The sequence below is a fragment of the Pseudochaenichthys georgianus genome, chromosome 3 (genome assembly GCF_902827115.2).
Source record: "Pseudochaenichthys georgianus chromosome 3, fPseGeo1.2, whole genome shotgun sequence".
NCBI lineage: Eukaryota > Metazoa > Chordata > Actinopteri > Perciformes > Channichthyidae > Pseudochaenichthys > Pseudochaenichthys georgianus.
In genome coordinates this window covers 44,457,346-44,471,337 of record NC_047505.1, presented here as the reverse complement: position 1 = coordinate 44,471,337, position 13,992 = coordinate 44,457,346, and the positions used below count along the sequence as shown (strand labels likewise).

Genomic DNA, 13,992 nt, shown 5'->3' with positions numbered 1-13,992 from the left:
ACATGCAGCAGTAACCAGCAACCATATCTGCTTTCTGACTTTCATCAGAATTAGATTTAAGGCATAAACATTATGGATGAGGTGTCTTCTATCAGCTGCTTGTCCACGTTAAATCCAGGGTTTTAACCAAGTTAGTCAAGTCAGTGTCACAGGGCCTCTTGTTAAAACTGAGATCTAGTAGATCTCCATAGATGATGTGAAAGTGTTACTGTCATATTTAGATTTGGAAAAATGTCTGCAATGGCATGCCTAAGGAACTAACTCTTATAGAAAATGGCTGAAAAAAGGATTCCCGGTTTAATAGGAGCAGCTGTGCGTCAGTAATTCACATTACCACCTCAAATTTTAGTGCCGGTCAAATTTAGCACAGCTCTCACTTCATAGCATGGACTCAATATAGCTCCAGGTTTAGTGCTGACTAAGAAATACCGCCTTGACACAGACACATTAAGAGACTTTGTCCTCCTGCCAGCACGCACCTCTCTGTTATCCCTGGGACTGGAGAGCGTAGTGGTTCTGCTGCTGAGACATTGGGAGAGGACAGTCAGAGTTTGATGTCTCATACTTTGCTTAATGAGCCGCATCTGTGAAATATTACTTTTTGTACATTTTATTACCCTTCATAAAAGGTCTTAATGCCGTTTTAAAGCCATCTCCAAACTGACAGCTAAATAATTCTGGTGGAGAACCGATTCCTATGTTTGGGTATTGGACCTGGATGTAATTCAAAAAGCAACCAAAATGTGTATTTGTCGTCGAAGACTGAAAACTGTCTGAACAAGTGTTTTGTATTAAGTCTTTGTTCCAATTTAAGATTGATTTTATTGAGGTAAAGTCCCCTTTTAGAAAACATGTTTTGAGAAGAGACTACATTGACATATTTTTTTAAATGAAGGAAAAAGGTACAACCAAGTTTATATTGCCCAAAATAAAGGACATTCAGATTCAGAACAGATGAGGACCTCAAACTGGAAGATGGAAGATAAGGTACCAGAGGTTAAATTGGGGAATATTTGATCTCAAATTTGCAATAAAGTTAGTTAATAAACCAGAAAGTGATGATATGATGGCACATTTTAATTACACTTAGTGAGCAAACATAACAGCCTTCTTTCTTTGCTCCACCAAAGGAAACATGACAAACAAAGTTACATTGAAATGCTTTATTTTCAGTGAATACAAAAAATAGTTTTGTCAAGGCCAGATAAATATCTTTTATATTGTATGTTATCACTCATCTTAATTGTAGTAATTTCATAATTGTGTTTCTGTTAAGGGGGAGGGGGGAACTCACAGAACACTTCAATTAGTCCACATCATTGAAATGCGTCACAACATCTGAATGGTGACAGATACATCCAACCGTTCTTATCACATTTATCGTGCAACGAGGCTTAAAAGAAAAAGAAAAAAGCCAATCGATAAAATTCAGTGACTTCGTAACAATAATAAAGCAGTTGACAGACCAACATCTGCAGTCAATCGTGGTTTCGAAGCACTGTGGTACATGCCCATGGAATGCAGTACAAAAATGTGTTCATATATGATACATACTTGTATATATATATATACTGATGGTACATTTTAAACAGCAACACATTGTTTTGACTGTCGGACAATTTCTATGTCATCCCCAAAGGCCTTATATGTGGCGGAGAGATTAAAAGAGGAGAATGGAGGGGATGTAGATGAAAAGTATGTCAACAAGTGGAAGAAAAAAAACCCACGGACATCATCCTACATTCCCAAATATCGGCTTGTCCAGTACCTTTGTTTGAGCAATGAGGTGAAGCTGTCTCTCGAGCAAACCAGACACTATGGGCTACGGACTAAGGCACTAAAAATAACACTACAGACTTCACTGATGAGTAGTGGACCCGCCCTCCCCACCCTCACACACAAAATACAACGGCAGAAAACACCTCTGAATTCAGACCCAACTGTAAAAAAAGAAAGAATGAGAAGTGACGGTGTGTCATAAGCCATTTGCTATGGTATACGGTCTTGTACGTGGAGGTAAGAGTCACTGTTAAAAGTTGAACTCTGCATAAACAAGAAGATGCATCCGAAGCACAAAGCCATGCATTTTCACAGCATGACCTAATCTTACAATATATAGTTTAATATTGAAACACAGCCCAAATAAAGTAAGACGAGGGAACCCAACACTACAATCAAACACGGTAAACAAAAAAGTTCTTCTATTGCAGCAAGTAGTATATTCAGTAATGTTGCACAGAGCACCCTTCAACTCAGACACTGATAGACACTGATGGATAACAAAGGAGATGAACTGCAGTGATTAGTTTTGCAGCCACGTCACTTTCACTCCACTTCATTTAAACATTCATTCTTAAAAGTTTGATTTGTTGCAAGAAGCTTATTGCTTAGTCATTTTAAGATTTCAAATTGTGCTCCCGTCTGAATGTACAGAATTGGAGGTGGATGGAGTAGAGTACTATAATCACTATCAGCTGAATAGAAAATATTTAGGGAAAGGGCCACAAACAGGGGGGGGGGAGAGAACCATCAGACAAAGCACAGAAACGGCACGGCAATCGATTCTGAGGTATTTACAGGTTTTCTTATTTCACAAGTTGTTGTAGCCAATCAACCTGCTACAACCTGTCCTGTAATCACATTTTCTATACTTAATTAAAAATAAGCATTCAATTATACAAAATGCTCTTTTACAAAATGACTACGTTTGCATGGTGTAATGGAAACCAGCACCGCCCCCTAAAGCACCATCTGTGTTATTGCATCATGATCCAATTCCATTGATACTGTATGAAGGTCTCAATACACAAAGATAAAGGGAGATACAAATGTGTTTGAAGGACTGGGGATATTTCGTGAAAACGGGCCCTGCTAGAAGTGGAATTGAGGCGAGGCCCTTTCTGACCCGTCTGCTAAAAATACTCGGGAGTAATAAATAATCCTTCTATGGTAAGATGTCATCCTGTGTAGAAAAGCATTCGCGTGGTAAGGAAATGTAAAACATTCTACTGGAGTCTGAGAGGCCGCACACGATGACACGGATATTCAAGAGCTTCGACAAACATGTAGAAGTTGTTGCACCTTAAAAAGACGTTGAGCATGGAGAGCCCATGGATATCTGCTTTGAAAAAGGACAAGAAAGAGAGCAACATATGCTTATTTCACTGTCTACTTTAAAGGACGATGAACAAAAACAACATGTTGGATTGAGAGTGAAGTCCTCGAAACAGCAATATGCATCCTACCTTTCTTCGGGTTAATGACCACTGAGTTGAAGTAAAGACACGTCATGCTTTTAACAGACATTAAGGTGCCAAATCGGAGCATGAAAGACAACATTCATACAATATCAGAGTACCGAGCTGAAATATCTTTGCTGCAGTTAAACGGCTATATCACATGAACGGCCATACAATCATTTCTTCATCTTCGAGGTTTATGGAGCGAGAGCGGCCATTTTAAATGGAAAAAAGAGCTTGTGGGCAAACATGAGAGATGTGCCGTTTGTCCCGAGCGCGTCACATTCTGGCTCAGATTGGATCAGTCAAAGTAGTTATGCTATACATGAGGACAAAAAAACAGTTCTTCAGTCGAATCACCACAATCTTCGTGTAGTTTTCAGAGAGTAGTCAGTTCCATACAGTAGTGTTTCAAACTTGCAGAAGTCCAGATGGAGATCTTTCAATGCCGACTTGGGCATCACTAGTTTGTTCAAATCAGTCCCAATATATCTGAAGTCGCTGTGTTCCAGTGTGCCATCAAAGAGGACACAAACTCGCAACACAAACACGGAGTGCAAGTGCGAGTTTGAATATTTAGTTATCGTCCTCTCGTAGTTCGCTGGGCAGGAACTTGTACTGCTGCTGTCTGATCTGAGCCAGTTTCTTCCTGGCTTCCTCCAGCTCCCTCTCCTTTCTCAACATCTCCTCCTGGGCTGCAATGATCTAAACGGACACACAAATAAAAAAACATGACATTTAAAGCATCTAGCAATTCAACTATAAGACATCTCTGTTAAACATATTTTAGATAGCTGAAACACCCATTCAGTCCACATTTTGTTCAACAGTATCACATGCTTTTCAAAACTATTCACAAACTAATTTGTATCTCTCAATGCTTTCTCCGTGGTTGATGTGTATCTTTGTGTACATTTACTGTACAAGAGTGTGTTTGTGTGTGAGTGTATTAAGTTTTGATTCCCGCAGTCCTAAAGATACAGATTCAGTACTTGTAGGAGCACTGGATTGACAAAATAAATAATATTTTTCTGAGAAGATGAAGAGACTAAAGGAGCTAAAAATTAATCTATGATAAGACAGCATGGCGAGGACAATTAAAAAAATGTAAGAGATAATAATGAGAAACAATCTGAGTTCGTAAGGATGGACCATATCACTTACGTTTTGGATATGTATTAAGTGTGATCTAGTGCTAATGCATCTAAATGTCCATTTAACAAAACATATTAAAAATGCAATGGCAAAGAGATGTTTTCTGAAATGAACTCGGATCTCCCCTGATGTTTCCTACCTGTGCTATTCCACCCACAAACTTGGTCTTGACCACCACGTTGTCCTCATCCGCTTTGTCAAACGCTGCCTTCTGAGCGGCTCGCACCAAGTTGTCTGAGGCCTTCTTCACCGCATTCCCAGCAATCTGTTGAGGAAAAGAGCAGTGAGAACAGCCAATGGCAGCATCACATTGAAAATACAGTAAAACAGTAAGACTGCCCCACAGCATGTAATGAGAACTAATATGTTCGAATCAAACATCTGGTTCAGCATGTGTCTGCTGCACTGCACCTGTAGTCTCCTCATGGCCTCTGAGTCCTGGTCCGCCTTCACCTTACAGGCCACCAGCAGCTGGGCGGTGGAGGCCGCCACCTGTTTGGCCGAACAGATGAGCTTCTCCTCACTTGCGTGGCCTTGCACGGAGGCGTTGGCTGCCTCACACAGGTTGCTGGTTGCTGCTGCTACCATACGTGCCTGGAATAGAAAGAACATTCTGTTGAAAGAACTGTGCCTCAGGTTGTGAACTGCGTACAAATGGAGCTTCCCTACACACGTACAGCAGAGATGAGCCCCTGGGACCACTGCCCGTCGTCCACAGCGTTGGCAGGGATCAGGCCCACTTTGCCCTGAGCCACCAGCTCCCTCTGGGCAGCCGAGGCGGATTTGACCAACGCGCTGGTGGCTGCAGCGATGGACTTGGCCGCCTCCAGGATCTGCTCCTCGAAGTTCAGCGACTCGTCTGCTTGCTGAGGGGGAAGAAGACAACGTCAGTCAGACAGAGTCCTTGATAAACATGTTTGTTAAATCATCTTCTCCATGTGACTCTTGTCAATTCAATCTCAATGAGAGCATCTTCCCTATAAACATGGGGATAGAAAAATGTACATCTGATCCATGATGTCCCCATCTATACTGACACACTTGGGAGACTATGAAAAACAAAAGACGACTTGCAGAAGCGTCACACAGCCAGATACAGAGCATCTTTTTAAGCATCTGATAAGAGGCTGGATGCGTCTGAAGAAGAAACGAGACTCAGCACAAAGATCAGTTTTATACATCCAATCACGCTCAAGTGTCCCCGGGTAAACCACTCGCACACTTTCACACACAAATCACATTCACACCACACGTCTGTAGACAGAGCGGGACACTGTAGGAATATGTTTGATATATAGTTGGGACTGAATAACAACCTAATATATCAAACATATCAGACAGAGCCCTGCAGAGAAGGCCTCCGGTGGTGGGGGCGGGCAGGGAAGTGGGGGGGTAACTGGGAGCCAGAGGGACAGCTACAACTGACACAGATGGACACATGATTGGAGGAGGGGGAGGCGGGACATGGAGGATGGGGGTATGGCTGAAGATTAATTAGTTTTTAATGAGGGAATTATAAACTACGGGGATAAAACTCAACAACATCGATGAGTACTGAATGATTAGGGCCACTTGTTTAATGTGTATTTGATTTCTGAATCAAGTCAGAATTTTGAGGATGGGCTTGGAAAACCACTTATGGGTAAAAGGTGAGTGTCTGTGATTGCTATTAGAATTTCAAAGATTCTGGTGTGATCTTAAATCAAAGTCAAACAGAATGATATGATAATATGTAACAGAGAAGGGATGGAACAAGACACGGTGAACTCTTTCTGTGAATGTCAGGACAGGTATCATTGTGTTACTGTGGAAACACTCAACATTAAATAAAAGCACAAAAACAACATCGATCCTAACAGACAAGCAAAGGACATTGATTACCATAAAAAGGTTAAACTGACCACTTTAGATGCTGGACCTTTACTGTAATGGGAATGCGTTGTACAGTATAGGTACTTTTTATCAGGTCATTCTTAAGCCACTGGAAACTATCAAACAGTATATCAAGCAGTTAAAATTAAACAAGGGCTGTAGTTACAATAACTCACTGGAAAATATAGTCAACATACATCAATTCTTCAAAATGAGGCCACATTGCAAAAGTAGCACGTATTATATTTATATATTTTTTTATTATATTTTTCTATTGATACATCTCTTGAATGTTTTTAATTTGTTTCATATAAATTAGTAATGAATTTCTTCTTCTTTTTTCTATTAATTTACATTAAAGGTGGGGTAGGTAATTTTGGAGAAACCAGCTGCGCTAGAATTTGAAAATACTCAACCGGAAGAAATCTGCCACTTCCTTACAGAGCCCCTCCTCTAACACACACGAACGCACACATGACCAATGAGGGCACGAGATAAGTTTGTGCACAGATGGAAGGCTGACAGGCAGGTAGGCCATCCAGTTACTTTAGCCGGGCCGGCTCAGATGATTGGTCGTGCTTTGTACAGTATTACGGCTTCCACAGATGACATTTTTTATGGATTTTTTGTCAAAGCACTTCAGATATTCATTGATATCGGGATGTTAAGAGCATTCCATGGAATATAACAACAAGTGTATCTCGAGCCGGTTTCTCAAACGTACCTACCCCAGCTTTAACACTTGTAAGGAAAGCTGCGATAAACTATTTAATAACAAGTATTTCTTCTGTAGTTAGAAAAAGCCTCTAACACAGAGTTACAGTCTAGTATCAAGGCAAGGCAAGTTTATTTATATAGCACTTTTCAACACAAGGCAATTCAAAGTGCTTTACAAAAAATGAAAGACATTAAGAAAATGGCATTTAAAATCAGTCATTAAAAAGAAAAGCTAATAAAATAAACATTAAAATAAAAAATAAATGGATAAAAGTTACAGTGCAGTTTAAGATATGAATAGTTCAATTAAAAGCAGCGACAAAAAGAAAAGTCTTCAGCCTGGATTTAAAAGTAGTAAGAGTTGCAGCGGACCTGCAGGTTTCTGGGAGTTTGTTCCAGATGTTTGGAGCATAATAACTGAACGCTGCTTCTCCATGTTTAGTTCTGACTCTGGGGACAGAAAGCTGACCAGTCCCTGAAGACCTGAGAGATCTGGATGGTTCATAATTTAGCAGGAGATCAGAAATGTATTTTGGGCCTAAACCATTCAGTGCTTTATAAACCAGCAGCAGTATTTTGAAATATATTCTTTGACACACAGGAAGCCAGTGTAAAGACTTCAGAACAGGAGTGATGTGATCCACTTTCTTAGTGTCAGTGAGGACTCGAGCAGCGTCTTCTATCAATAGAAGATGCACCACCATCTTCTTTCCTGCTGCTCTGCAAATCTTTCTGAAACAACTCTAAATCGCTATCTCTCTCCCTTCCCAAACACTGACAAAGTCTGTGTGAGTTATCGTCATATGCCGTCATAAGTGCTTTGAGCACCAGGAGAAGCGCTATTTAAATAACGTATTATTATAATAATATGGTCACCCACCTTGGGCTTGGCTCTGGGTTTGAGCTGCTCCAGCTTCTTCGCCGCCGCTTCGATGGACGCGGCGGCTCCGAGCAGCTCCGTCTCTGCGATCACGGTCGGATCCTCCGGGTCCACCCACTCGGAACCTGATGTATGCATGCACACATATAATTAAGACGTATTCTTGAAAATATAATTTGAAATAAGCAGTGAGTCAAAAGATCATGCCACAGAGACGACAACAACAACAACAACAACAACAACAACAACAACAACACTGTGATCACACGAAAAGTGCCGCACTGCATCCCATGCATAGCTGATGGAGGCCACAAACTGCCATTCACTGCAATGAAGATGGTGTTATTTAAAATGGCACATGAAACGGAGCGCGACGGTCGGAGCTGGCTCGAGAAGCGTGATAGCAGCTGGATCTCAACAGAAAAAAATAAATGAATCAATGTTAGCGCCGAAAAGAGAAGGTGTCCAACAGCTCACAACTGGTGAAATAAGTCACAGTACAGAAAACAATGCTAACTTACCTCCATCTGTGGCAAGAGAAAGAGGACAGGGATATTACCAAAAGATTGTTTTAAAGAATGTTTCTCTGATATAAAGGAAATGTATTTCTCATAGATGCAGTAGCCTCCTACTGAGGATTATACACATGAGCTTGAGTGAATCAATACAAGTTATTGAGTACATTAAACACTGTAATGGAGTCAGTGTGTGCAGAGTATTTCAGCCGTACCCTTCATGGCCTCGGCGCTCTGAATGAGCTCTGTGACGGCTCCTGCCACGCGCTTAGAGCACGCCGCCAGCTGCTGCTTCTGATCCGCAGTGGGCTTCTGCAGGACCTACACACACACACGCACAACACACACACACACAACACACACACACACACACACACACACACACACACACACCACACACACACACACACACACACACACACACACACACACACACACACACACACACACACAACACACACACACACACACACACACACACACACACACACACACACACACACACACACACACACACACACACACACACACACACACACACAATAATGACAAAGTATTCTGCTTGAAAAGATTGGTTGCGTGCCAGAAACAATGACTTGCTTTCAATTAATGTAATTTATGAACGTGATGGTACTACTTTTTTTGTCTTTTTCATTCACCTTAACAGAATTGTATTAAATAAACCTCTCAAAGCCTATAAGAGCCTCATTTGGTTTTCATCATTCAAAACCACCAAAACGTATCAAATGTTAAGTCGATACATCACAACCTTTCTAAATATATCAAACATGTCAGGCAAATAAATATATGTATACAAATTATAAAATAAATGTACATTCTTTCACCCATTAATAAATGATGGCATCTTGGGTTCGAATATATCATTAAAAGGTAATAATCAGATACAAATACGCAATGTATCTGAATGTGTATTTTCACATTTGTATTCCGATTACTAGTGGGTGCTAAAAAGAGCAACAATCTCTTTCTTACTGTGTGAAGATACTCATGACATAACCCACCATTAGCACTTGCTCCAGCAGGTCGATGTATCCGGTGGTACACTCTGACCCGTACGCCAGCGCTCTGTTCATCACCTCCTCACTGACCTCTGGATGGTAGGCCGCTTGCTGAGAGACACAAACACTCCAGATTCAACAGGACTGCCAAACTCTAAAGTATATATATTTGAGACATAATGAAACCACATAAAGACATGAATCATGTATGAATAGGTCTACTGGTAAAAAGGACCTTGCAGGTGTTGAGCATGTCTGAGATGGCCTTGCGGCTGAGGTTGGCGGTGTGGATGATGTCCTCCTGTCGGGCAGAGTTACCCGCAGCTACCGCTTTAGCAGTTGCCATGGTGATGCCTTTAGTCATGCGAATGAACTCCTCAGGTGTGGTCGTCTTGCTGGGAGCAACTCTGGATTGAAACACCTGGTGAATAAAAAGTGTGAGGATGTCATTTAGCTTAAGGCAAAAAGACAAAATATGAATGTTGAATCATCATTCATTCGTTCATATGTAATACAGGTGATACTGCATTACAACATCTAACAAACACAGCCCTTCATGTGTCCTTACAGTCAGTTCCTGTTTGATGCACTCGATGGTGGCCTCCAGTGCTCTGGTGCCCCGGGTGGCTTCGTCCTCTACAGCCTTCACGGTTTTCAGCAAAGACGTCACGTTGGTCACCATCACCTGAACACAACAGGAAATAAAAAAAATCGGAAATCGTCTTTGTTCATTCACATCAAACAGCATGATTATGTGGCAGGATGAGCAACTCAACCAAATTATTATTCATTAGAGCGAATGACCTGAAAACTAAGTTATACTGATGTTGATATGCAAAAAAGGACAGAGGCAAAAGCGACATATCACCACACCCAGTCATGGTTTACACTGCAACACAAAATCAATGTCTTATAGAAGCCCCAAGTCCACATTGTACATTGCCTATTCCTATGGGGTGTACTCCATCAAACTCACAGACAGGGGGCGCACTTCCCCCATGAAGGAAAGCCCATATTCCCAACATTGAAGCTACAATATTTCAATTGTGATTCAGGTGTTGAACATCTGAACGACTCCATGTCACACCGAGCTGCCACAGACTGTGAAACTGACTTTTTTCAACAAAAAAATATTTCACAGTTCGAGGTGATAATGAGCAGAGAACGGCGTCATTGGTGGATTATGCGGTGATGAAAATTACAATTAATATGTGTTGAAGCCAAGGATCCAGGTGATTTATCTTGGGATACAAATATCCCAGTTTCCTGTTACTCAGAACCAGTGGCGTTTTTATATGTACAAAAGTGGTGGGGCACAAAAAACGTAGATGTCTATATATAAGCTTCTGCAGTGAGGTTCATGGCTGGCGAGGCACTGGCACTGACTCTTCAGGTTTACAAATATTATATTTTGACCTAAATCAAAATATAATATTATTTTCAAAAGCTTTTTTTGTCTGATGCTTCAATTAATTTTAAACAGACAGTTCAGCAAAATGATACCCACACATTTTTATTTTATCATTTAAATATTGAATTGTTCTCTCTTAGTAAGATCCCATTTTCAATAAAATTGCAGTCTTACCTTGACTTGAAGATTAAGTCCATTTGCCTATCCCTCTGGACAAACATCTCTATTACTTTTTTGTAAAAGTCCTCCTTATGTTCTTGTAGTTTCAAAAGTCTATCATAAATCTAATCTAATCAATAGATTTATGATTAGAAAATTATAAAAGTGGGGTAGACATGGATATTATCTGGCTGAACAAAACGTGCATTTATCTAACAGGTTTGTTTCCCACAGATCTTATTTGGAGCTATTTTCTAAAATTCTATGGAGAAATCTCATTGCTTTTTTATGGAGGGAAGCCATGCGCAGCTTACTTCCGGGTTTTAGGACGCCTCACTGCAGCTCTCTCTCGTCTCCTCTTCACACACCACACTTTTCGCGGCACACGTACTTACAGCCAATCAGCTCTGAATTATGTGAGATGACGTACGGTGGGGATGGCAGCACTTTGCCCCTATGGTCATTATTTTGTTGCCACACACATTAAATAGGAAAATACTCTGAGCATGCACAGTGTAGTTTTTACAGTCACCGTTCACTTAGACAGTAAGAGGGAGGGGCAGGATCAGGTTTTGTCCCACATGGCTCTAAACAGCTCAATAGGCACACACTGTAGACACTAATTAGAAGAACACATACTAAAACAGCAATGTACAGACGAATCAGATGATTAAACATGATCTTCAAATATATTTAATATATTTTTTAATTTATTTTTTGCATTTTTTTGTAATCATTATTTGTAATACTTTCTGCTGACACTAGGTGGGGCTGTGCCAAGTCTTCAGTTAACATATGTGAACAGGTTTCATAATGACAGGAGGGGGGGCTGTGGCTGATTAATGTTCCAGCCCGAGGAGGAGGAGGAGGAGGAGGAGGAGGAGGAGGAGGAGGATGAGGATGAGGAGGAGGAGGAGGAGGAGGAGGAGGAGGAATTCTATGCAGAACAAGGAATTATTAGAATTCAGGATTTGTTAACCTTCCTTTTCCATATAACGAAATGAAAAAGACGACAATAATCATCAGTGGAAAAAAGGAAAATAAAAGTAATTGTTGCCCCTCACACAAAAAAATTCAAACAACTTATTTCGTTATGGGATTTTAGACTTAATAGGATTTGTTTACATAGTTTAAGGACCGGCAGACTCACCTTGGCCGCGCCCTTCAGCTGGTACATCGATGGATCGTCTGCTGCCTTGCCCGCGGCACACTTGGTGGCACTAATGAGCTCCGCCAGCGCCTTGGCCACATCTTTGACAGCATTTATCAGAACCACCTAGAGAGAGGAAACACAGATAAAGAACAGTTCATAACAACACAGCCCAGCAAACAAACAGAACTCTGAAAGGATATTGCCTTTCACGGCTCATTCTTTTCGTATCTCTGATAACAGGCCTGGTGAATGAAAGAGAAACAGAGGGAAGAGAAACAAGATCTGCTGACCTGTGTCTCAGGGTCATCAGCGCCAATACTGGCAGCTCCCAGCTTCACCACATCTGTGAGATGGGTGATGGTTTTGGCAGACGACTTGGCGGCCTGAGCCAGCCTGTCCTGACCTGAAGCCGCGCCGGACACCAGCATCTTCGTGTCCTCCACTAGAGCCTTGGCCGTCTTCAAAATGTTTTCCCTGAGAGAGAAGAGGAGGAGGCAGGACATGAAGGAAGAGAAGAAGACAAGTGTTTTTCTTTTAGTGACTGAAGCCCTGATTCAGGTCTTTTACTCCTCCTGAAATACAAAGTCAATGTTCCTGAATCACAGTCATCAACATGATGGCACGTCTCTTTTCATAACAAAGACATCAAAGCTGGTGCAAACACAGTCAAGGAGGATAGTGAAGAGCATGGCAAAAGTCAAGTCCATTATTTATAGAAATTGTAGGAAGCGGCTGCAGCTTCTTCTTGATTTCTGAGTGAGTGATCATTTGAGATAAAAAGTGATTCCCTTTCATCGCGGCCCAGCAGGGCTTCTCTATATCTTGCTTTCATGATTCTTGAGTGAGGTACAGTTTCACTAACAATCATCTGTAAGGACAGAGGTTACTTTGGTCATAGCAACATGTTATTATGTTATCTGCCAAGTCCTGTCTTGAATCATTAGATATGTATCCCTTTGAGCTACTTTTATTACAAAATGATCAACCCTACTAAACTGCCAGACACTGGATTAAAGAACCTTTTACTAAATATTGGCACAACAATGGGGAAATTAATGGGATATAAAAATGTTTCAGACTTTCCTTTTTTGCACCATGGGAATCCTGATTCCAAGGGGAGTCTTTAGTCCAAGGCTAAAATATGCAACACTTCCTCAATCTTTCAAACCCTGAGGGTAATTTGTAGTTTCTGACTCCAGAGACCTCCGGCCCTCCGCTCACCAGATACTATGTCATTCTGTCAGTTTCAGATGAAAGATAGGCAGAGGGGAAATCTTGGTCCTCCACTCAAAGCTTGTACTTGTAGACTTACGGATGCCTTGAACAATTTGTATTAGTTTAGAGAGTCCGGTCCTTTTCCAGCTCTAACCTGTGGTCAGCGAAGGACTCGTCATCCTCTGCATTGAGTGTGCCGGCGGAGGCGAACATGATGGTGGTGTCCAGATCGGCGATGATGCCCGACACTGCGCTGGCGGCTGTGATGCAGGCCTGGGTGCCTTTGTTTCCTGCCTGGAGGGCGGAGAGCACCAAGGACACCTGAGGACACACACAGACAACACACCCTATAATCAGACAGGTGAGGAAGCGCAGGTATTTTGACTTTAGGCCGAGAGCACACTTTACAAACAGTTTGGACAGCAGCTGGATCAGAGTTATTATTTTGTACACAACTATTTTGTTAAGTAGTAACTTGTTCATTCAGAGTAGAGGTTATATTATAGGCACCACACTGCAATAGATTTGCACTTCCCCTTTGCATTGTTTATGCTATGCGTCTCCTTGAAACGTGATAAATAATGCATTTAACTGAGAAAGCCGAAACATGAGCCGCGAGGGGATATACAAAAATGTGCCGTGACAGCAAACTGCCAT

General features: G+C 41.4%; 1 protein-coding gene across 2 annotated transcripts in view; it reads right to left on the bottom strand.

Moving 5' to 3' along the window:
• Positions 1–1,079: 1,079 nt before the first annotated feature.
• tln2a (talin 2a) overlaps positions 1,080–13,992 on the bottom strand; it is a 99,829-nt gene continuing 86,916 nt past the window's right edge. The window contains exons 48-59 of one of the 2 annotated variants that reach the window (XM_071207143.1): positions 13,490–13,656; positions 12,411–12,594; positions 12,118–12,243; positions 9,966–10,082; positions 9,633–9,818; positions 9,401–9,508; positions 8,594–8,699; positions 7,864–7,988; positions 5,072–5,260; positions 4,806–4,988; positions 4,534–4,659; positions 1,080–3,944 (exon numbers count right to left, since the gene is read on the bottom strand). In XM_071207143.1, the coding sequence (XP_071063244.1) occupies positions 3,816–3,944; positions 4,534–4,659; positions 4,806–4,988; positions 5,072–5,260; positions 7,864–7,988; positions 8,594–8,699; positions 9,401–9,508; positions 9,633–9,818; positions 9,966–10,082; positions 12,118–12,243; positions 12,411–12,594; positions 13,490–13,656 (1,746 nt within the window). In that variant the 3' untranslated portion in view covers positions 1,080–3,815. Of the gene's footprint in view, positions 3,945–4,533; positions 4,660–4,805; positions 4,989–5,071; positions 5,261–7,863; positions 7,989–8,008; positions 8,391–8,593; positions 8,700–9,400; positions 9,509–9,632; positions 9,819–9,965; positions 10,083–12,117; positions 12,244–12,410; positions 12,595–13,489; positions 13,657–13,992 lie in introns of those variants that run through there. The other variant, XM_071207144.1, reaches the window with a different exon arrangement.